Source organism: Orbicella franksi, chromosome 15, assembly GCF_964199315.1.
Source record: "Orbicella franksi chromosome 15, jaOrbFran1.1, whole genome shotgun sequence".
Classification (NCBI taxonomy): domain Eukaryota; kingdom Metazoa; phylum Cnidaria; class Anthozoa; order Scleractinia; family Merulinidae; genus Orbicella; species Orbicella franksi.
Genome location: NC_138159.1, coordinates 2,694,049 through 2,715,135, shown reverse-complemented (window position 1 = coordinate 2,715,135; position 21,087 = coordinate 2,694,049). Strand labels below are relative to the sequence as shown.

General features: G+C 37.5%; 2 protein-coding genes across 4 annotated transcripts; one reads left to right on the top strand and one right to left on the bottom strand.

Moving 5' to 3' along the window:
* Positions 1-7: 7 nt before the first annotated feature.
* LOC145469058 (cell division control protein 6 homolog) lies at positions 8-8,416 on the bottom strand. 2 transcript variants are annotated; one of them, XM_081452708.1, is made up of 13 exons: positions 8,190-8,416; positions 7,246-7,380; positions 6,205-6,321; positions 5,792-5,991; positions 5,234-5,412; positions 4,263-4,369; positions 4,103-4,165; positions 3,822-3,898; positions 3,372-3,475; positions 2,742-2,806; positions 2,247-2,461; positions 1,491-1,631; positions 8-1,310 (listed from the first exon to the last, which is right to left on the bottom strand). In XM_081452708.1, the coding sequence occupies exons 1-13, from the start codon at positions 8,347-8,349 to the stop codon at positions 1,206-1,208; spliced, it is 1,668 nt and encodes a 555-aa protein (XP_081308834.1). In that variant the 5' UTR covers positions 8,350-8,416; the 3' UTR covers positions 8-1,205. The 2 variants fall into 2 exon arrangements, with proteins under 2 accessions (XP_081308834.1, XP_081308835.1); XM_081452709.1 differs by having other exon boundaries at positions 5,246-5,412.
* Positions 8,417-8,569: 153 nt separating this feature from the next.
* LOC145469064 (ubiquitin-like modifier-activating enzyme 5) lies at positions 8,570-19,488 on the top strand. 2 transcript variants are annotated; one of them, XM_081452718.1, is made up of 13 exons: positions 8,570-8,814; positions 11,563-11,608; positions 12,815-12,904; positions 13,255-13,301; positions 14,447-14,509; positions 15,133-15,219; positions 15,597-15,678; positions 15,873-15,977; positions 16,381-16,508; positions 17,240-17,375; positions 17,940-18,027; positions 18,310-18,419; positions 18,846-19,488. In XM_081452718.1, the coding sequence occupies exons 1-13, from the start codon at positions 8,675-8,677 to the stop codon at positions 18,936-18,938; spliced, it is 1,215 nt and encodes a 404-aa protein (XP_081308844.1). In that variant the 5' UTR covers positions 8,570-8,674; the 3' UTR covers positions 18,939-19,488. The 2 variants fall into 2 exon arrangements, with proteins under 2 accessions (XP_081308844.1, XP_081308845.1); XM_081452719.1 differs by having other exon boundaries at positions 8,577-8,814; positions 18,849-19,488.
* The last annotated feature ends 1,599 nt before the right edge of the window (positions 19,489-21,087 follow it).

The following is a 21,087-nucleotide window of genomic DNA, read 5'->3' as shown; positions in this document are numbered from 1 at the left end:
AATCAAATAGCTTTAAAAACCTTTATTGTGAACGTTGCAAACTTATCTACATCAATAAATTAAATCCTCAATAAAAATAATATTTTACAAAATACAATGTTGTAATAAAGCGGCTTTCAAAATTTGAATCCTAAATGTTCTGCAAGGCTCATGTACATATCATTAAGACAGATAACTGAAGCATTTTATCAAACAATGTTAAGAAAGCTTAGCTTTCACATACCATAAAGTTACTATTTGTAGTGACAACCAAATTTTGTTGTTTACTTTTACAGCTTGTTTGATTTTTAGACTGATTTTGCTGACCCCAGCTAAAACTACTTAGCAGTTTTTCATCTAGCGATGTTTAAAATTAGTAAATTTTAATGGTACTACCAAATTTCCCAAATTAAGTTGTTACTAAAAATAGTAAGTTAGTATTTAGTGTGTGTTATAAAATATGTACAAATCTACAAAAATAACTGAGCCATAATTATTTTAAAGAAACCTAACTGGCCATCATTCAGATCAAAAAGCTCAAAAGTAGACCAAAAAAAGTGGCATTTAAATTATCATATACCAGCATCTAAGCTAGGTTAGACAACAGTTTTCTAAGTTATGTCTCAAGGGAAACTACATAATATATTATGACCATTTACTATGATAATATATTATGTAGCTAGAATCATGGGCACATATACACTTGACAGTGTGTGCAAAGGGCCACTGGTAGATATGTATCTTTAGCTCTCTCCACGCATGCATTGCGGGCCTATCATGCTAGATCTTATAAATGATGTTGAATTACAGGCACGCAATGCATGCAAAGGCTTTGTAGTAGCAGCATTTTGCACGCATTGCGTGCTTGTTATTGATAATACTTTAACACTTCTGCAGTTTTCTTGTCTTTAGTTTTTAACATGTTTATGTCTAGTTAACTTAGTATATATAAGAGGATAAGTTCACATGCACATCAACTTTACAGTTTAATGTGCATGGCTACTGAGACAAGAAAAGCCTAAATATTAAAGATAAAATTTCTGCCTGTTAGAAGTTGTTTCAGCAAACTGCTAATGAGAATGATCAAATTGTCACATTTAACCTTGGTTTAAAGTTCTGTAAAGTTGATTGTTCTCTTCGTGTTTAAGTTCTGTGATCAGACCACTTTTGCACACACAGAAAATTGATTTCTTTTTGACAAACGTTCTACAACACTTATTTAATATTTAGTTCTTTGAAGCAGTTGGCATTCCTTCTTGAAGAATACTGGACAACAAAGTTTTGTCTTGTAGGGCATAGTCCACCTCTCTTTCATCTATTTTAAGTGTCACCTGGATGCAAAAAGACAAATTTTTAAATATTAGTTATTTTCCTGATTACCTTGAGGTAGGTCCTCGCCCAGTAGTCACTTTTGTCTTCAAACTCTTAATAGCTCCGTCAGCTTAAAAACTTATTTAATAGATCAAAATATGACACTTGACTGAAAGCAAATCATTGAGTTGCTAACTTACCTTCATTGATCTTGTATCCTTAGCTCTCTTTATGCCGAGAAGTCCTCTGGTTTCCAGGATGTTACAGAGTCCAAGAAAATCTTCCTGGCCAAGCTGTGAAACCTTTCGTCTGATACATATTTTACAGTAGGTGTCATGAAACTGTAAAGAAAGAAATAATTTACACGAGGTTAATATCTACACGATTATATGTTGTGACAGAAAACATCCATACTTCTCCCACACAGGGCTTTATGGCTTGCAACCCCCCCCCCCCCCCCGCCCTTTCCATCTCTCTGGAAATTCCAGTCTTTTGTTCAACACTTTTGTTTATTTATTTTTTTTTTTTTGGGCTTTTGAGACCCTCCTCCCCCTCCCCATTGGAATTTCCAAGAACCCTCCCAGGGGTGGGTATGGAGATTTTCTGGAATCATTAAATATTGTATTCAGCATCATAGTTCTGCAATGCTTGCAGAATTTTAACCTAGTCATAGATTTTAATAATTGCATCTTTTAGTTAGGTTTTTGTTCTTTTTAATCATATGCAATTGTAAGTGCATTGAGAATTCTAAATGTACAATCAGAACCTTATTATTATTATTATTATTATTATTATTATTATTATTATTATAATATAATTTTCTAGTCTAGGATTATATGCCAGTCTACAGTGAGCACAGAGTAACTAGCATAGCTCCATAATGCATAAAAACAGAGAGATAATAAATTATTGTCTGCCAACCCCAAAGTAAAAGTGTTTTTCCTCAATTTGTTTACCTTTCCTAACGCAACCTCTTTAGTGTTCCGTTCTTTTGTCATCAACAGGAAGGTGCAAATAAGAAGCTTCTGTTGTAATGGGATCGTTGGCTGTTCCACGCCAGGACCTGCCACCAGACGAGATCCATAAACCTCTGCTACGACACTGGCAATTTGGGAGATTCCAACCTTTTTAGGCTTTGGTGGAGTTTCCATTCTTTTGCATGGAGATTCAGCTGATTGGGAAAAAATATTAACGGTAAGTAAAAAAGTAACGTTGACAGTTCATTTTTTAGACTGACCAATCACTTTCAACAGACCAGACTAATAACACCATCGCCTGACAAACACTGTTCACTTGACTCTGAAGATGACTGCCGCTCAGGTTGTCAAAACATCAGTCACCAACAACAGTTCTTTTCAGAACTGCCCTCACCCAGACAATCACACTATACAAACTATTGTAAGCCAAACTCTGGGGTTAAGTATCCAAATCATTTGGATCAATGAAATTACCTTTTTTGACTGGTTGCAAAACCTGTTGTTTTCTTTCTCCAGATTCTAATACCTCTACTGCTCTCCTGAAAGCAAATTTTAAAGATTTGTCATCATCATCATCAGAAATATAATCTCAGGAAAATGTTTTAACCCAAATAATGAAAACCTTAATAATAAATTTCAATATATATCATGGGTCTAAAACAGTGCTGATGTAATTACTCAATTCTAGGAATCCTAAATTTGTAATCATTTAGTTAACCCCTGCTATTGTGGTGTTAACAGTTTGCCAGAACCCATTTATGCACCTGAGTGGAGAGAGACACTAAGAGAAAAGTTTCTTGCCTAAGAACCGGATAAATGCTCCAACCAGTGCTTGAACTTAGACCACATGATCTTGACTCAAATATACAAACCACTACTTACAGTAGTAGGTCTCTATTACATGTATATCTGTCAAAATCTGTGTCTACATTAATGTAGTTAGGTGGTAAAATTTGAAACTCTGTTAGATAATTTCTTATCTGTGTTTCTCTCATTCACCTAATTTCAACAGAACATTTTGTCTGAAAGACTTGGATCGTAAAACTAGAACTATCAGATTAAGAAATGCAAGAATGTTGGAGACAATTGTTTTCATTTGGTTACCTGCAGATGTCTAAAGCTTTCCTCATGTCGCCAGCCATGGCAGACACCTTTCTTGCACAGAACTGGACAGCTGCTGCGTCAAGAACGCTACTTCCTACTTCAACCTTGAAACGAAATTTAAGAATATTCTGTTTACCTTTTTGCACGAAGCCTACAATTTACAAATCATAGAGCTGTTGGTTTCTAAGACGTTCACCAAGAGAATGGGTTGGGTGAAAGCTTGGAATAGTCTGTAGTATTTCTCCTGGGGGTGGGGGTCCCCCATATGAAAAGGATGGCCCAGTGCTTATCTACCCAGTGATATTTTTACCCCCCCCCCCCCATCTTATAAATAAATACAATTATAATACAACTTGCAGCTATCTGGTAATGACCATTCAATCATGGCTATGGGTGACAGAATCCCACCCTACAACTGAGAGCTTTACATGTAGATGGCTTTTAACTTACCGAGGAAAGTCTGTCCTGTATAATTTTCACAATCTGCTCTCTTGTGTAAGGCGCAAAGTGAAGCAGTTCTGGTTTACCTTGTGATTCAAATATAAAATGTTGTTATAGTCAAGGCAATTGTTGTTAACTAAAGATATTTATACCCATAATTTCTTATTTTATTAATTAGTTCTGTCATTAAATGCTACACCATCAAATGAGGTCAAAACCTAATTGAAATCAAAACAAAAACCAGTTAAAATTGATTTACATGACTAAATAAAAATACTTGAAGTACTTACATTTAGGTCTGGCTTGTAGTCGGGGAAGAATTCTATCTGTTAAATCCAAGGCATTTGCAATCCCTTGAAAAAAGTTCAGAATTAAGAATTTTTGTGGCTCAATTTGAATAAAAGTATGAAGAAAATTATTAGACGAATGGTAATGATGACTCCTACTTACCAATGAGAATAAGTTTGGATTTTGGCAAAGACGGCCATTCAAACATGGTGTAGAGAATTTCCTGGTGTTTTGATTCAAGTTGATCCATTTCATCCAATATAAGGATCCTATAATGAAATAAATTGCGAGATTAATTGTCAGGCATAACATTTAATCTACTTTAATGTCGCTTGGTACAGCTGATTTAATTTATGACATTTCTTTTACATTTCAGAGATCAACTTAATTGCGTGCCACACCATTGTGTATGTTACATTATATGTGCCAAACCATTTTCACTGAAACTAGGTGTCTGGTAAAAAACTTCAAATGCGATAGGCTTTTTCACTTAACTGTTGAGACATGTAAAAATTTTCAGTGTGGTTAATTTTCACTGAGGCTGACATAATTTGATACCCATATGAGGAAAGTTAGCAGTCTCTCAATAAACCTCCTACAAATCTCAGGTGCCGATTAAAGCTGTTTCCAGTTAAAACTTTGACATACCCAGTACGTCGCATACTTGCTAGGCACCTGTGGGGCAAAAATCATGATAGGCACTCAAGATATTAAAGCAACAATAATCTATTCCATAGTACACTGGTATTTTTTATTACTTGAGAATGGTTACAGATTTAGGATTTGTTAACAGGATCATGTGTACTAGAGGCATTGGCAGTCGAGTGCCGATTGATACCCTTATTGACACACCATCGACATCTCAATCAACATCCCCATCAATACTTGGTCAACAGTTGCTCCACATCTCTGTCAACAATCGGTTAACAGTCAGCTAATTTTCACAGACACGCCATCGAGTGTCAATCCATACCTATGTCTGTATGAGTCAGTCGACACTCTGCCAATCGACCAACTGACAATTAAGTGTTGATCAAGTGTCAATCGAGATGTCAATCGAGTGTCAATTTAGTATCAACCGAGTATTGATTGAGATGTCTCAACTGCAGATGCCTTTTGTGCACATTAATTACCATTTAAAGTACCTTGTGAGATTTGATGAAGAAAATTCCTCTTCCAAAAACTTCTGAGTGGCCTTTGTTGGACACTTGTCTTCACCCACTAGCTCAACAGCTATTTTTTTGAAAATATCTTGCGGTTGTTTCAGTGCCATACAGTTTACGAAGATAACTTGGCTCTTCCTGATCTCAGTCTAAAGAAAATTAGACATAACATAATATAAAATCCAGTCCTTGATGAGGTTATGAATATCTAGTTTCTCCTTACAATTTTAATGCATTGTAATGCAGACTGGTGATGAGAAGATAGGAAATCATCAACTACATGTAGGGGATATTGGTTGATGTAGTGTTCCTTCAAACTTTCAGAATATTACAATGAAACTTCTTCTCTAGACTAGGGAACAGTGGCCTTTGCAGGGAGGTTTTGAGAAGAGTAAATGGAGGGGGATTTATGCATAGCTGGAAAAGAAAGAACCCATGTTATAGGGAGTGAACTGATCTGCGATGATAAAATTATATTTACGTAATATAAGTTTCGCGAACTTTACCGCAAAGCAAAGGTCTCTTTACCTTCATCTCAAGCATTATCTTGGTCAAACAAGCTGTTTTTCCTGTGCCCGGAGCTCCTGATATGTAGAGACTTCCTGGCTTTCCCTTCGGCAAATGATTCTGCAGAAAACTTCTGATTTCTGTGATCTCTTTCTCACGACACAGCAAGTTGTCAGGGTGTGAAGAATGAAGAACTCTTCTCACCGTGGAGTATTGATGGCCTGAAAGGACAACAACAGTAATATTCACTCTGAATGGCTAAAAGTGATTATTATTTACTAGGTAAATTAATCAAGGATAGGTTTGCTTCGTTGCTGAGCAATCTAATTATCATTCAATGCCATAGTCAAATAAAGGTGTTCCTGACATTTTATCATTTACTATTATACCAGTAGGCTTGTGGCTGTGCTAGAAATAAAAACTGTGTTGTTTACCATCTTGACGAGCAAGTGCAAGCATTTGCTTTGATTCTGAAGTCTTTGTATCACTGGCAGGCACATCCTTACATCTTCCTTGTTTTTCTCTTGTCTTTCCCTTTGGTGTTTCACGATCTTGAATTTGAAAGAAATCAAAAGTGTGAATTGAAATTAATATTAATAATTGTCAATAAATGCTAACTGCAATGCAAGTCATTGCATTACCACTCATTAGGAATTCTCATTAGGATGTTGTCTCTGGTGTCTTTCCGACAACTTTCCAATGTGAAGTTCCAGAAAATATCCATACTCCTGCACAGAAGGGATTGGACTTTGCTGAAGGGTAAGGTTTAAGACAAAAACATTTAAAGACATGTATCAAGCCTAGTTGGAATTTCCAGATGGGTGGGTTGGGGGGAGGCCTTCCTTGTGGGAGGTATGGATATTTTCTGGAACTTACACAATTATCATTCTTTAGTAGGCACTCAGCTGTGTTCTGTTGGAAATCTGTGAATCTGATTGGTTCTCCCAGGGTTTTCTAAATAATTTTCCATGTTACTGTGTGTCTGTTCAGTAGTAGCTCACAGATGACACAACAATGTGGTGAGATCAAAAAATGGCACACAAGACATAGGTGAATGCGTCACTGATGTTCCCTACTACATTTTAATGTCATCTGTGATCCATTAATGAACAGACGCGTGGCAACATGAAATCTATTTGTTAAATTGAAAATGAAGAGAGAACCTGCGTGCATGAACTCCTCTTCGCCCTCTTAAGATTTCAATTGGTCAATTAAACAGAAGCAATCAGAAAGCTGTTGTAGAGAACCAGTCAAAAGTTTGAGTGTTCAATTAGCATAGTGCCCATGCTTGTAAACTATAACAACCAACTTCATAAACTGCTTTACAATGATTCAATTAAGTAGATTATGACAGCTTAAGGATCCGGTACCTCAGAGAATACATCATCATTGAAAACCAAATTCTCCAAAAAAAATTACAATAACTGTGTGGTAAACATTAAAGAGAAGTTCAATATTGGTCTGGAGTAACATACATGTACTATCCTGTTCCGCAAATGATAGCCTCTGTTTAGGATCGGAGTTCTCTGTGTCACTGGAGGCCACATCTTCGGCTTTTCCCCTGTTGTTCTTTCTCTTCTTTGGAGATACAGTAGCTGGCGTTTGACAAGCTGAAACCAAAAAGATCAGTAGTTTTCAGCGCGCCAGGGCATTTGGACGACCGTTGGAATTGGACAATTGAATCACTGTAAAGATCTAGCTAGACCTACAATCTCCGGGACAAGACTTTGCCATAAATGTGGTCAGAATTCAGTTTAATACGTGTCCTATAATACGTGAAATTATGCTTTGCGAGTAATTGAAGTCCCAAATAAAGAGCTATAAAGCAAAGGTTGTGAAAGTTAACAATCAAACTCGAAGTCTCGTAGGAGCCGAGTATAAAGCAATCTTTGTGGATTAATTACGCCAGATATCGATGGAAGTAATAGAAGGAATAAAATACCGACAAAGAAGGCTTCGTGTAGTTATGAGAAGCCACAAGAGCTAAAGGAATGCATGTCAGATTTTGTTATTATGAGTGGTCATAGCTTTTGTGTCGACAAACCCGATGTTTGCATACGAATGAGCCGACAAATTAACCTAATCGAATTACACAGTTACACTAGTCGATGGAGAAATTTCGCCCCCAAATCGATTTTTTTGACTGTGAATTGTACAAAAAGCTGCTACAGTACTACAGTTTCAACGATCTCGCAATTTTTCCTGGCGAGTTCAACATGTACTATATTGTTGCGCGGGAAATATGCTTATTCTTTATAGCAGCCTGTGAGATTAAAAGGCTGCTGTATGTATAGATTTCATGATGAAAAAAATTCTTGAAAGGTAAAGTTGTCGAAAATTGCCGCATTCGTACAAAACTTTTTCTACATTTGAGGGTGGACTGAAGTAGAATAGAGAAAGGAAAATGTCTTCAGCTTACCTTTCACAGGATCTTGTCGCTTTCGAGGCGAGATCGAACAAGCTCGAGTCGGCTTGCTTTGACTGGTCTCGATCGCTCCTTCGGTGTCCTTTTGCTGCAATCGAGTCTTGCGACAACGAAATTCGATTTGCTTCTGGCTACTGCGAGTAACTCGAGGCATCTTGGAAGAGGGATAAGAAGCTAAAACTCTTGATTATAATATCCGAACGATCAAACGATGAATGAGGTCGGGAACTTTGCATAAGAAATGAATGAAAGCATCATGGACCTGAATATTCGCGCGAAAATCACTCAGCCAATCAAGGAGCAATATAGGATGACGCGCCGCGGGAAAATATTCTCTGGTCAGCGATGTACTCTTAGAAAGCAGCTGACGGGCGCCATTTTGTTCCGAAAAAACCCTTCATAAGGTGAAGAAAGGAAGAAGGCTTTTAATTGAAATCAAACATCTGTGAACTCACAGTTTGCACCGGTGGATATAAACAATGGCGGACGAGATCGAAGGACTGAAGGCTAAGATTAAAGACCTCGAGACAGCGCTAGAAACAGAACGAAAACGAAAGGGGCCGATGAGGGAAAAAATTCAGGAGATGAGTTCGGAGGTTGTAGATAGCAATCCATATAGGTAAGGCAGTTAAATGATAGTTGAAAGGTTTCTCGATGGAGTAGGGGTAGACTATTCGAAGGCAATTGAAATGTGATAAAGGAGCAACCACTGCGGTCATAATGCTTTCAATCCATGGCGTTATGTTGTTGTTTAGAATTTAATATGCGGGACCCCTGTGTTTGATCATGTAAAGCTCAGAGAGCTTGAAAAAAACAATGCATTCGTTGCAGCATTTTGGTAATGAATTACCTTCTTGAACACGTATTTAAAAACAAATCAGTCAAGAAAAGCCCTTCCCACCGCTAGTGTGAATTTATTGTTAAATAAAGAGCGTAACACACGGTGTAACCTTGTTGGCAATGTGTTCAAGACAGTAAACTTAAATAATTTTGATGATTTTGAGTAAACGCTTAAAAGTGAAGGCGTAACGCAGGATCAATATGTTTTTTTCTCGATCGGGTTTGGCCGGCTGGTCGAGCTTTCAGCGCGTTCTTGTTAATGCTTTGTCTTCTTGCTTCAGGGCATCCTCAAAGCAGAAAATTTTTCATATTGAAGTTACTTGTAAATTTGTTTTTTCCTGAGATAAAAATATTATTAGCGATTCATAAAGTTTTTAAAATAGTCGTAGTTGCGATCAAATTGAACGGTTGTTGTTATTGCCTATAACTTAATATTCTCTGATCTTTTGAATCTTACTCAGTCACTGACTGATTTTTATAAGGAACACAGAAATTTATCTCTATGTAAAGCCATTGATACAATTTTCTTAAAATTGCTTACAAGTTATGTATAAAACATGTTACCTATACAAAGTTTCAAAATTATGTTCATTTGTCAATGATTTAGTAATTTTATGTTGATGGTTTTCCTTCCTAAGGCAAACAATACAACTTCAGAATTCATGGCAGTCATGTTGTGTTTTGTCATCTAATTGACATAATACAGAACTGTATACCAGTTTACGAATGTTTGTTAATTTTACAGTCTACAGCGATCATATTTGTGGCAAGTAAAAGGGTAGACATGCCTGATATATTTTTTTAATGATTTCATTTTGCCTGAAACACTGTTAGAATTACATCCTTTTCATATTTATTCGTGTTGTCAACATGAACCAGCTGCATGCAAAGTCAGGGATACCTAAAATGAATTTCAAAATTTTTGCAAAACGTGTCTTCTGCAAAAAATGTATGTTGCCAAAAACGAAAGTCTATACTGTACTTGAAAAAATGTTTTCAAGTTCTCCTAATTCATGAAAATTATTGAGTTCTGCAAAGTGTTGTACTTCCAAAATTGCGAGATTAAGTTGCCGTGAAAATTTCATGCAATAAGATATGTATTGATTTCATCTTCTCTATTGAGTAATGGGGTCATAACATGAGTTTAGTTTGGCTTGAGTGTTCTTTTCAAATTTTCCACTTCTTGCACTTGCCTGTAGCATTTCTCGAGGGCAGCATCCTATAATTTTTTGAATATACTAGTTCAAACGTTTTCCTGCCTTTTGGAAAATGGTACAAACAGAGCATATAGCATCTGCATTAGAATCTGAATCTAGATGTTCCTGTGAGGATTGATTTCTGAAGTGTTTGAACACAGACCTTAAGCCATTGATGCCCGTGCCGGCTGTAACTGGCTGTGACGAGCATTGCCCTTTGTTCCACTTCTGATGTCATCACGTTTGACCAAAATTGGCATCATCTATACTCAAGTTCTGTAGGAGGAAAAGATCTTTCCAATTATGCCCAGATCAGAGTGATTGGGTCAATGGGACTTGAAATATGTTTGGAATTGCTCAGAAATTTAAGTGAAAAACTTGGAGCATAATTTCCTTTGACTACACTTGGCCACAGGTACTCTGTGGTAAGAATTGCTTTCGATGATGCTTTCTTGGGACTTTTTGAACTGGAAGCAAACCCAGTAGAAGGCCAATCACTGCAGCAAAAAGATAAGAAAAGGAGACAAAAGAAAGACGAAAAGAAAATTAAAAAAACGAAAGCTTTAAGACATAGGTCACTTTCTCACATCCAAAAAAAATTTTGATTTCTGCGCTTGCCCAAGCAAAGATGTCTTAAAACGTGATGTTAATTGGAAGGAAGGCACGTTGTCATGTTACAAATGCCTTTTTGAGTAGATTGCAGCTAATTTAACTCATATCCAGGCTGAAAACTTGTAATTTTTAATTTTTTTAATTTTTGCCGAATAGCTCTGGGAGTCAATTGGTTAATATACTTAAGAATTGGCAAAGATTTAAATTTTTTTGATTTTATGGACGTAGATTATGTAAGAGTTGTCTAGTTGCATTAAAGTCAGTTATGAATTTTGAGCAATTAGATTAATTTCTATGCAGAAGTTTTTCTCAAAATCTTAATCTCCTATGCAGCCAGCCTCTCTCCACCCTGGAGGTGATAAATGAGTACCAGCCAATTTAAAGGAGCTCAGTTATGGCAACTTGGAAATAGTAGTTTATTAAGATAGAAAAACCCCAAAGAGATAATAGTAAACCATAAGGGAACAAGGATGGTTAAGGATGGAGAAGAGTAACACAGATTACAAATGACAAACTTTAAAAATTTAGGCTAAACTTTTTATGATGCAATACCATGATGTAGCTCCTTTTTGTGGGTAGCTCTGTGATGTTAGCATCCATCCATGTGCTTCATAGGACATGTACAGTAACCTGTGATAAGTAATATTAATTAAAAACAATGATCTGACGAGCCATTGGTATGAACCAAATAATCATTGTTTGTTCGCTTTTTCTGTCAGTCGTTTGATGGCACTGAAGAGAATGGGAATAGTCGACAACTATCAGGTGAAGTGCTATTCAATGTGATTAGTTTTGACTAATTTCTAGGTAGCTCTCATAAGTGCAGAGAAATGCCTACCGTCTCAAAAAGGCTCTGCCAGCAAGTCATATGTCACACCCCCACGTTTGGTGACCCTGGTAATACGATGTAGCTGAGTGACGATGGCGAAAGGCGAGCTTCCAGCGCCCTTAAATATCTGGTACCCGTGGCTAGGGGAAGGACACCCCGACAGAAAATCCCTGGTCCTCCAGGTTGGGGGTTGAGCATGGGGCCAATCACCCCATCCCGTAAAAGCAAGGTGATTACGGAAACCGGAAATTGATGTCAAGGCCACTCTTTTTTTTCAAAAAAAAAAATCCGGCCCTATCCCCCACTCAGGGGCAAGGAACTAAGCATTAGTCTGTGGAGGAAGCCATTCACAAGGCAGGTAGTTATCAGGGGAAAAAATTCCTCAAGGTCTGGGAAAAGTCAGGGAACTTGATTTTGAATAAAAGGACGGACATAATTTTTTTTAGTAAAAATCAGAGAAAATTGAAATTATTTAACATGGCTCGTCTAATACCATTGAAGGCTTGAAGAAACATGTTGGGTCAATGTGAATTCAACGATGTTTTTCCTTAGTGGAGAAGGAAAATTTGTTGAAAACTTATCAAAGGGTGACCGTAAGGGGAGGCAAGAAGCCACAAGTATATATCTGACATGTTGTATTTATTTGGTTGAGGAAATTTCATTTTTGTGTGGGAAAATTCAGGGATTTGTGAAAATGTCTGTGGCAGTCATGCATTCCAAGATTCATAGCTCTTCAGCAATGCTTTCATGTGATATCTCTATTTGTTATGCTGAACAAATGCACTGACCAAAAATGGTTAGTGCTCAGACTCTGGATTAAGTGGTCCAGGTTTGAGTCTTGACCAGGATCACTGCATTGTGTTCTTGGGCAAGACCCTTTACTCTCTCAGTACCCCTCTCCACCCAGTTGTAGAAATGAAATGGATACCAGTGAATTTAATGTTAGAGGGCTTGGGAGGGGGTTGGATTGGGGGGGGGGGGGGGGTAATCCTGGGATGGCCCAGTAACCCATCCGGTGGGGAGTAGACATACTGTTAGCCTCTTCACAACACTAAAAGTGCACCAGCCTGAGTAGCCACAAGGTGCTTTTTGTTTGCTATACAGTATTTAATAGTTTTCTCAAATTTGAATTTACATACTAGAGAATTCGTGACTACACAGTGGTGATTGTGGGTGTAGGTGGAGTTGGTAGTGTTACAGCAGAAATGTTGACAAGATGCGGCATAGGAAAGGTAACACACCGTTAACATTTTTTAAAAAGTATTTGTAGTGAACCATTCAAATCTTACATATATATACATGTACTAAAAATATAAAGGGATGCTCAGCATATGTCTGTGGTGTCACTGGAGTGCAACAAATTATATTTCACTCAAATGATATAGTACATCAAAACCTGTTGAAAATGTTTTTGATGTGTAATGTTCACATGTATGTGCTATAAATAATAATAACACCTCTTGATTGCATCTGGTTACCTCTCTTTATTTCTGGGGTGTACAAAATTGTTTAGTGGTGTTATACATGTAGGGCAATATGTATATATTTTGCTCCTGGCTAATAATTTTTTTCTCTTTCACAGCTGTTACTTTTTGATTATGATAAAGTGGAACTTGCAAACATGAACAGGTAAACAGCTGCACATTTGAATCTATTGAAATTTATCTTATAATATGTAGATCATTTCTGACAGCAAGGGCACTAACAAATAATACATGTATACCATTAGGTTTCATTTGATAATTGTATGTAAAATGGTAGGTAGGTAGGTAAAACTTTATTTATGCAGGGTGGCCCATTCAGCACAGTGGCTGGTATCCAGAGGGGCCCTGCTAAATACAATTTCTAAAAATATAAAACGTCTAATAGTATAAAAGTTATAAAAATCCATATAGACTGATTTTTGAGTGATTTATGAGTGGTGTAGCTGCCCAGGCTATTGAGCCCAGGCTACAGTGGAACCTGTATCAAGTAGACCACCTATTAAGTGGACACCAGTGTCGTTCCCTCAATTTTCTTCCCACATTTACTTTAAAACTGACCTGTGTTCAGCAGACACCTCTGTTAAGTGGATGTGACACCAATATTAAGCCATTTTGTTGCACAAAACCTGCAGTGCATTATTTTTTAAGCCGACACTTCAAGGGCTTTTTACTTCTAAGAGTAGTCTCAGACATTCTTAAAATAAACATTGTTCAGCAATGTTGTTTTAAACCTAAGTAGAATATTCTAGATTGATGCGTTGACTGACTGGACATTGCACTATGAGCAGTCTTTGATCTTACTCTGTGTCTTTTCTATGACCCCAGTTTTTACGAATTTTTCTGCACCTTGTTTTTATAAACTTGTTACAGTTAAAAAATACTGATTGGACATTTGATTATCAATATCCTGCAATCAGACATCATTTTTTTCTTTATTTTAACTGCCAAAGATAAAAGAAGAGAGCATAGAGGGAAAGATTGCAGGTTAAATTATGTATTGGTATGTGATGAAATGTGGGTATCATTCAATAAACGTGATGATTTCAAAAGGGACAATAATTAACTATTGTTGCACAATATATCCGAACCTGTTTAAGGAGGACACCCTGCATTAAGTGGACACAAGTACATGGGGATCCCGAGAGTGTCTGCTTAATGCAGGTTTCACTGTATTTGTGCTTTACAACGTTGGTTCTAGCCACTAATAGATGACATTTTTTTTTTTAATTACTCAACCCTTAAAAGAAGAATTTGAAGTGCTGTTGTGTGATACTTTTTATGTGCATGTAGGTTGTTCTTTCGTCCTGATCAATCTGGTATGAGTAAAGTAGAAGCTGCAGTAAACACATTACGGTGAGAACTTGAGATGTTTTACTCCCCAGAATAGCATCAAAATTGTCTTTAAACCATTATTCATGCTTTGTTGTTTTGAGATAATTAAAAACTCGCAGAAATGTTATACTGATTGACTGAGAATGCTGTTGCTGCATCACTTGGAGTGGTAGATGCCTATATCATACATTTGACTTCTATATGGGCATGTACCTTCTAGTAAATCACATGTCTGACTGCGAGTTCGTTTACTGACTTTGCTATGTGTAAAACTATTTAAAAAACACTCCTCACTCAGTTATTTGAGAACACTTACAAGTAAGGGGTGTAGGAAATTCTCCCATGCTTTACCCCTCCCTCCCATAGAAGTTTTCTTGAATCCCTTCCAACTCTCCTCCAGAATTTCCAGTTAGCATCATACTTTCATTTTAACATTTTGGCATTTGAGACCCCCACCCCCTTGGGATTACCAATAAACCTTCCATGGAGTAGTGATCAATGGATATTTTCTGGAACTTCATTGTCAAAACAAGTTTCACCTGTTGTGCTTTTTGATAGTCAAGTCTTGTTATGTGGCTTTGGTTGTGATGGTCGCTTAGTAGTTTGTTGTGTTGATATTTTTTTTTTTGGAATTGTTCCTTTAGAGATATTAATCCTGATGTAGAATTTGAAGCTTATAACTACGACATTACATTACTGGAAAATTTTAAGCACTTCTTATGTAGAATAAGGTAAGCAAAGCAATTAATAATATCCAGTTGAACCCTGCCTTAAGACCACTCTGTTGAAACAACCTGCTCATTAGTATGGCCATTTTTTGTGGCCTTCGCTTTAACCCTGGTGTTTTGTGGAGGTGTCTTCACCCTATCTAAACTGTTGTACTTGTATATACTTCTTAACTGTTATTGTTGGAAATAAAATAATGACAATGATGGTGTTTGTAATGGAATATTGTAACAAACTGGAGTTGACTGTATAAGTGTGATCTTCTTTGCCAAAGTGCACACAGTAGTTATAAGGGACAGATTCTATGAGGCTTCACCTTTCAAAGAATAAAATTTATTCATTTATTTATTTATAACTTAATGACTTTTTTGCCATCTTTTAGCCATGGTGGAAAAGATGAAAAAACAGTTGACCTGGTATTAAGTTGTGTGGATAACTTTGAAGCAAGAATGGCAATAAATACAGTAAGTAAATAATGCTGCACTGACTGTCTACCGTTGCCTGAAAGTTGAAATTATGCATTGCATATTGCACGTTTCGTCATGTTAAATACGCTCTATATTCTTATTGAGCATTCATAACTCTCAACCAACAAGGGCTGAGGAATTCTCTTCTGATAAAACATACAAAATTCATTTAATTTTCTGCTTTTTGTCAGGCATGTAATGAGTTGAATCAACCTTGGATAGAATCTGGTGTAAGTGAGAATGCAGTGTCTGGTCATATTCAGTTTGTCATTCCAGGAAAAACGGCCTGTTTTGCGGTAAGTCTGTGACCTCTCTGAAGCACCCACGAGTAAATTTTGTAAGCTGAGTTCATTACCCATTACAAGCTTCTTTTTTAATGTACCTAACCAACTAAAAAGAATGTATCAATCTCAATTAAGGTTTTAAAAAATCATTACAAGAGTTGGTCAACTGTTATATTAGCAACAGATTCTTCTAAAGGCTGAAAGGAGCTCTGATCAATGACAGAAATAAAATACCCTTGAAGTTTACAAATAGGTTTCCTCACAGCTGGTCAATTTGTCCAGTACCCAGTTCATAATGAAACCCTTGGTTATGACAGAAACTAGGACTAAAGTTATTGCTCTAAATTTAGTTATTTATTGCTCTGACCAGGCAAAGTAGATGCAGTTAAACACATGTCCTTTTTCCTGTTTGTAGTGTGCCCCACCTTTGGTTGTGGCTTCCAATATTGACGAGAGAACACTTAAGAGAGAAGGTGTGTGTGCGGCATCTCTTCCCACAACAATGGGAATTGTGGCAGGATTTCTTGTTCAAAATACTCTGAAGTGAGTTGATAAAGGGGTTCTTGTTACTGTACTTTATCCTTAAATGTGTTGGTAATGCAGAAGCCTTATACAGTGGAATTCCAATTTTGCAAACCTCCATGGGAAACAAGAATTGGTTTGAAAAATTGGGTAGTTCAACAAGTCAGGGGAGATTCAATTGGGATGCCACTGTGAAGTATTAATATATAATTAATACAAACAAACATCCAGGGGCCTGATGCTGAAGACAATGTGGATTAAAAAAGTGAACCCAAACTTGTTAACAAGATCAGTTGGTTTGTGTCTCAGTGTCAGAGTTTCTGTACATGTGTCCTACATGTATGAGATGAGATTCATGAAATTGCAAGATTCATTTTTTGCCCCATTTAAAAATTATACTTTTTCAGCATAGCCTCTTTGATTTTGTCTTTGGAATTATGCTTTTTCAGCATATTTTGTTGATTTTGATTGACTGTAAAATTTTACTTCAGGTCATTCAACAGTGCTGTTCTCTGATAGCTCTCATTGTGATCAGTTAACACCTACCTCTGAAGCTTTGTTGTAAATAATGAAGATCTCCTGTTGTTTTACCCATGAGTTCTTGTGAATAGAGAGAAGAAGAAAAAACATTCCTAAAATTTCATTTATTCTGGTTCACTCAAGCCAACAAATTGCTGTCTCCTTTCTTTTCAAAGGCTTGCCCTGTGTTCATATTTACTAACTTGTGAATTTTACTTTTTTTGTCATGACAGGTATCTGCTTAAGTTTGGTTCTGTTTCTTACTATCTTGGGTACAATGCAATGCAAGACTTCTTTCCCAGCATGATGCTTAAACCAAATCCTGCTTGTGAAGAGATGGTTTGTCAGCAGAGACAAAAAGAATACCAGGTACTGTTGTTGTAACGGCTTGTATTCCTGAGAAAAAAGCAAATTCTGTTTTGACAAGCAGTTAGATGCTCGACTAGTAACTGAGCCACTGATAGACTTGTGGCAAGCTAGGTGATTTACTAGGTTCACCGAGACGTGTTCATGCATCCTGCCCCCTGCCCACTGCTCACTGCATACTGCCTACTGCACCCAGCCACCTGCATTCTACCTACTGTATCCTGCACCCTGCACCCTGCACCCTGCCCCTTGCATTCTGCACCCTGAACCTGACACACAGTGCCCTGCATACTGCACATTACATACTGCATGCTGCATTCTGCATACTGTGTACTGCTAGGATCTGCAGTTGAGAGAGTACTCTGTGGAGATTTAGAGTTTTGACCATGCAGTTCACCTTGGCCACCTTTCACACCTTCGCCACCCTTGCTACACTTGCCACCCTGCGCACACTCGCCACCCTTTCAGCCAGCAAAACTGTGAGTGCCAATTGGACAAGTTCCAGATCTACCTGCTCAGTAAATATTAGTAGTCACGCTCAGTGCAGCTGGCTTTTTCTATTGTTAGGAATCAGATGAGGCTAAAAGGGAAGATGAAGAAAAAGCTGCAGCGATAACAGAAGAAGAAGAAGTGAAACATGAGGACAATGACTGGGGTGAATATTATTTATAAGTTTAACTGTGTGTACTTGACAAAGAGATCTAAAAAAATAAGCCCTGTCAGAGAAATTCTGTTTTAAAACAAATACATGTATATGGCAAGGGTTTATTTTCAGCAGTGTGGCTGGCATAGCAGGCCTATGTGATGATATCACAACAATATCCAGTAGTGATTACTTCCTCAGTTGTAATATGTATGCTTGACTTTGTACTGCTGTCTCAGGGAGAATTAAAGGGTCAATAATCATGAATTACAACTTTGTGTATGTCAATTGCAGGAATTACACTGGTTGATGAAGCCAAAGATGACGATGAAGAGGATGAAGCTTCACCAGAGCTCGTTGCAGGAGTGCAACTGGCATATTCTAAAAGAAAACCACAAAGAAAGGTACATACTGGTACAGTAATAAGTAGTCTGTAATGACCAGAAGATACACGCACAATATTTTTTTATCAGAGGGCATGTGCGCTGAAGATTTTTAAGGGGTGTTGCCAGGTGTTTAAGGGACAGCCCCAGATTTTTAGACAGACAATGGCCAGACTTTTGGGGGGTATTCATACATTACTATCTAGTCTTTTTGGTGTGATCATCGGATTTTCAGTAATTTACAAGTGTACAAGTTTTTCAATTACCTGTACTTACAACCAATTAGACTGCAACATTTGCATCGGTGTACTTTTCTGGAAGAATTCATTACAACTAATTTTATTTAGTACTCAACAGATTTTTCGGGAAGACCTTACTAGCCACATTATCATCCGTTCCGTCTGAACCGTAAGGTTTGACTTGACCTCTTTTGCTCAAATTTGTCAGCAGATTTCACAAGAGATCAGCAGCGAAGGACAAATATCAGCAGATGATGAACTAAGTGTAGAAGATCTGATGAAAAAGCTCAAAAGCATATAGACTATCAGAGTGAAACAGTTATAAAGTTAAAACTAGCAGCATCCAAAATGTTATTTCATGGCTGATGTAAGATTCACATCAATAGAATATACATGATGTTCATAATGTAACAGACATTACGTGACATACATTGTGTGATAGACATTGCGTGACATGTATTGCGTGACTTCCAGTAGTAAGAAGTGTCATACTGGAAATGTTAATTGCATCAGTTTTGAATTCTGCGTCAGTGAGGCAAACATACTTAGCTTGCAAGCTGAGCATTTCATGCACTCTCTGCTACATTTCATTGAAAACATGGTGTACTTTCATCTTTATTAACGGGAACATTCTAACTCTTTCGTTTATGGATGAAACCATAGTGTGACCATTCATATGAGAGCTACTGAAGAGCACATTCATGTGGTACTGTTTATTATGCTGTACAAGGTGGTTCTAACTTTTAAGTCAGTTGATGAACCCTAGTGTGTGACCAATCAAATGAAAGCTACTGAGAGTACTTTCATGTGGTACTGTTTATTATGCTGTACAAGGTGGTTCTAACTTTTAAGTCAGTTGATGAACCCTAGTGTGTGACCAATCAAATGAAAGCTACTGAGAGTACTTTCATGTGGTACTGTTTATTATGCTGTACAAGGTGGTTCTAACTTTTAAGTCAGTTGATGAACCCTAGTGTGTGACCAATCAAATGAAAGCTACTGAGAGTACTTTCATGTGGTACTGTTTATTATGCTGTACAAGGTGGTTCTAACTTTTAAGTCTGTGGATGAAACCCTAGTGTGTGACCAATCAAATGAAAGCTACTGAGAGTACTTTCATGTGGTACTGTTTGTTATGCTGTACAGGGTGGTTCTAACTTTTGAGTCTGTGACCATTCAAATGAAAGTTATTCTGTGGTACTTTCATATACTAGTATTTGTTTTATTTTTTCCCAAAAAAGAATTTTAAAAAATATATCAAATGTTTTATTTGGCCACACGAGTGATCTTTTAAGCGAAAACTACATGCAGCATCTAATCAACTTTGCAGAATAACAAACTGATCGCCAGTTGTCTTGATACTGCAACAAGTTCTCCCCACTGATACTAATAGTAAGTGTACGGAGCTTAGTATGGAGAAATTAAACAACCATTTAGGTCTTAGAAATGCTGAATATTTTCCTTTTTACCGAGTATATAATTATTTATTAACTAGATAAATTATTTTATGTCTTTTAACCATGCATCATGTGGTTAAAAGAGATGTAAAGAAGTTGACATGGCAAATAAAGAGAAGTCTTTGCAACGGCTCGAACCATCTCTTTTTGATTACAAACCCAAGTTTTGGATCTTTCTTTTGCTTTTATATACTAAGTTTTCCACACAGCCGTGGCACTGAAGAAGTTCATTTATTACCGTGAATTAGTTTCGTGTTTCTTTCTTTTGGGAGTATTGACGGGTGGGGAATATCCGAGGGAGCACACGCCGGGGTAACAGGCAAGAAAACGCATACGGGAACTTACGGCGAAGCGTGGGTATCCTAGGTGAAAACTCGTGCCAGCGTTGGGTGTAGCCCAGAGTTTGGTGTCAGCCAAAGTTGGGTGTTACCCATTTAAGTGTCGGCCCAGGTTTAATTTTAAGGCGAGGGTTAGGTTCAGGGTGAAGGAGGAAGTATGGAAAGCTCCATATACTCGCGAAACCGCAGTAGAAACACCCGGGAAAGGCACCTCAAATGTGCCACGGAAAACGAGGATCCCACGGAAACGTAGAACGGAAAGGACGGATCGGACGGATCGGACGCAATGTGCAAATAAGACGCAAGGTGTAAAGAGTTAAAAAAAAAAAAAAAAACCTCTTGGGGACTCGGCAAATGTAGAGAGAGCGTATGAAAGCCACTAAGAACGTTTGGTGTTCGGATGGATGTTGGACAAATTTGGATGGTACAATATTCAGAGTCGGACGTTCTAACGGACGGGTAAACGCATAAAGAACCCAAAGATTACGAAGAGGGTAGGGGTGAGGTGGGGGTCACGTCTGAAGCCCATGTGCACGGCCGGACTGCCTGCCAGAACAAGGTTGCTGTCGGACAAGGTTAGATGTCTTAAGATCAGTTCCAGGTTTAAGCTCTGAGTTACAAGGTTAGGAACTCGGAGGAACGAAAAAGCACACGG

Excerpts from the sequence above, each read along its gene's own strand:
- LOC145469058 (XM_081452708.1), bottom strand. The coding sequence starts at position 8,349 with ATGCCTCGAGTTACTCGCAGTAGCCAGAAGCAAATCGAATTTCGTTGT. Across the intron at positions 3,476-3,821 it reads TACAGGACAGACTTTCCTCG|GTTGAAGTAGGAAGTAGCGT; the intron begins GTAAGTTAAAAG and ends TTTCGTTTCAAG. Across the intron at positions 2,462-2,741 it reads TTTGCAACCAGTCAAAAAAG|CTGAATCTCCATGCAAAAGA; the intron begins GTAATTTCATTG and ends TTTCCCAATCAG.
- LOC145469064 (XM_081452718.1), top strand. The coding sequence starts at position 8,675 with ATGGCGGACGAGATCGAAGGACTGAAGGCTAAGATTAAAGACCTCGAG. Across the intron at positions 12,905-13,254 it reads CAAGATGCGGCATAGGAAAG|CTGTTACTTTTTGATTATGA; the intron begins GTAACACACCGT and ends TCTCTTTCACAG. Across the intron at positions 17,376-17,939 it reads AGAGACAAAAAGAATACCAG|GAATCAGATGAGGCTAAAAG; the intron begins GTACTGTTGTTG and ends TTCTATTGTTAG.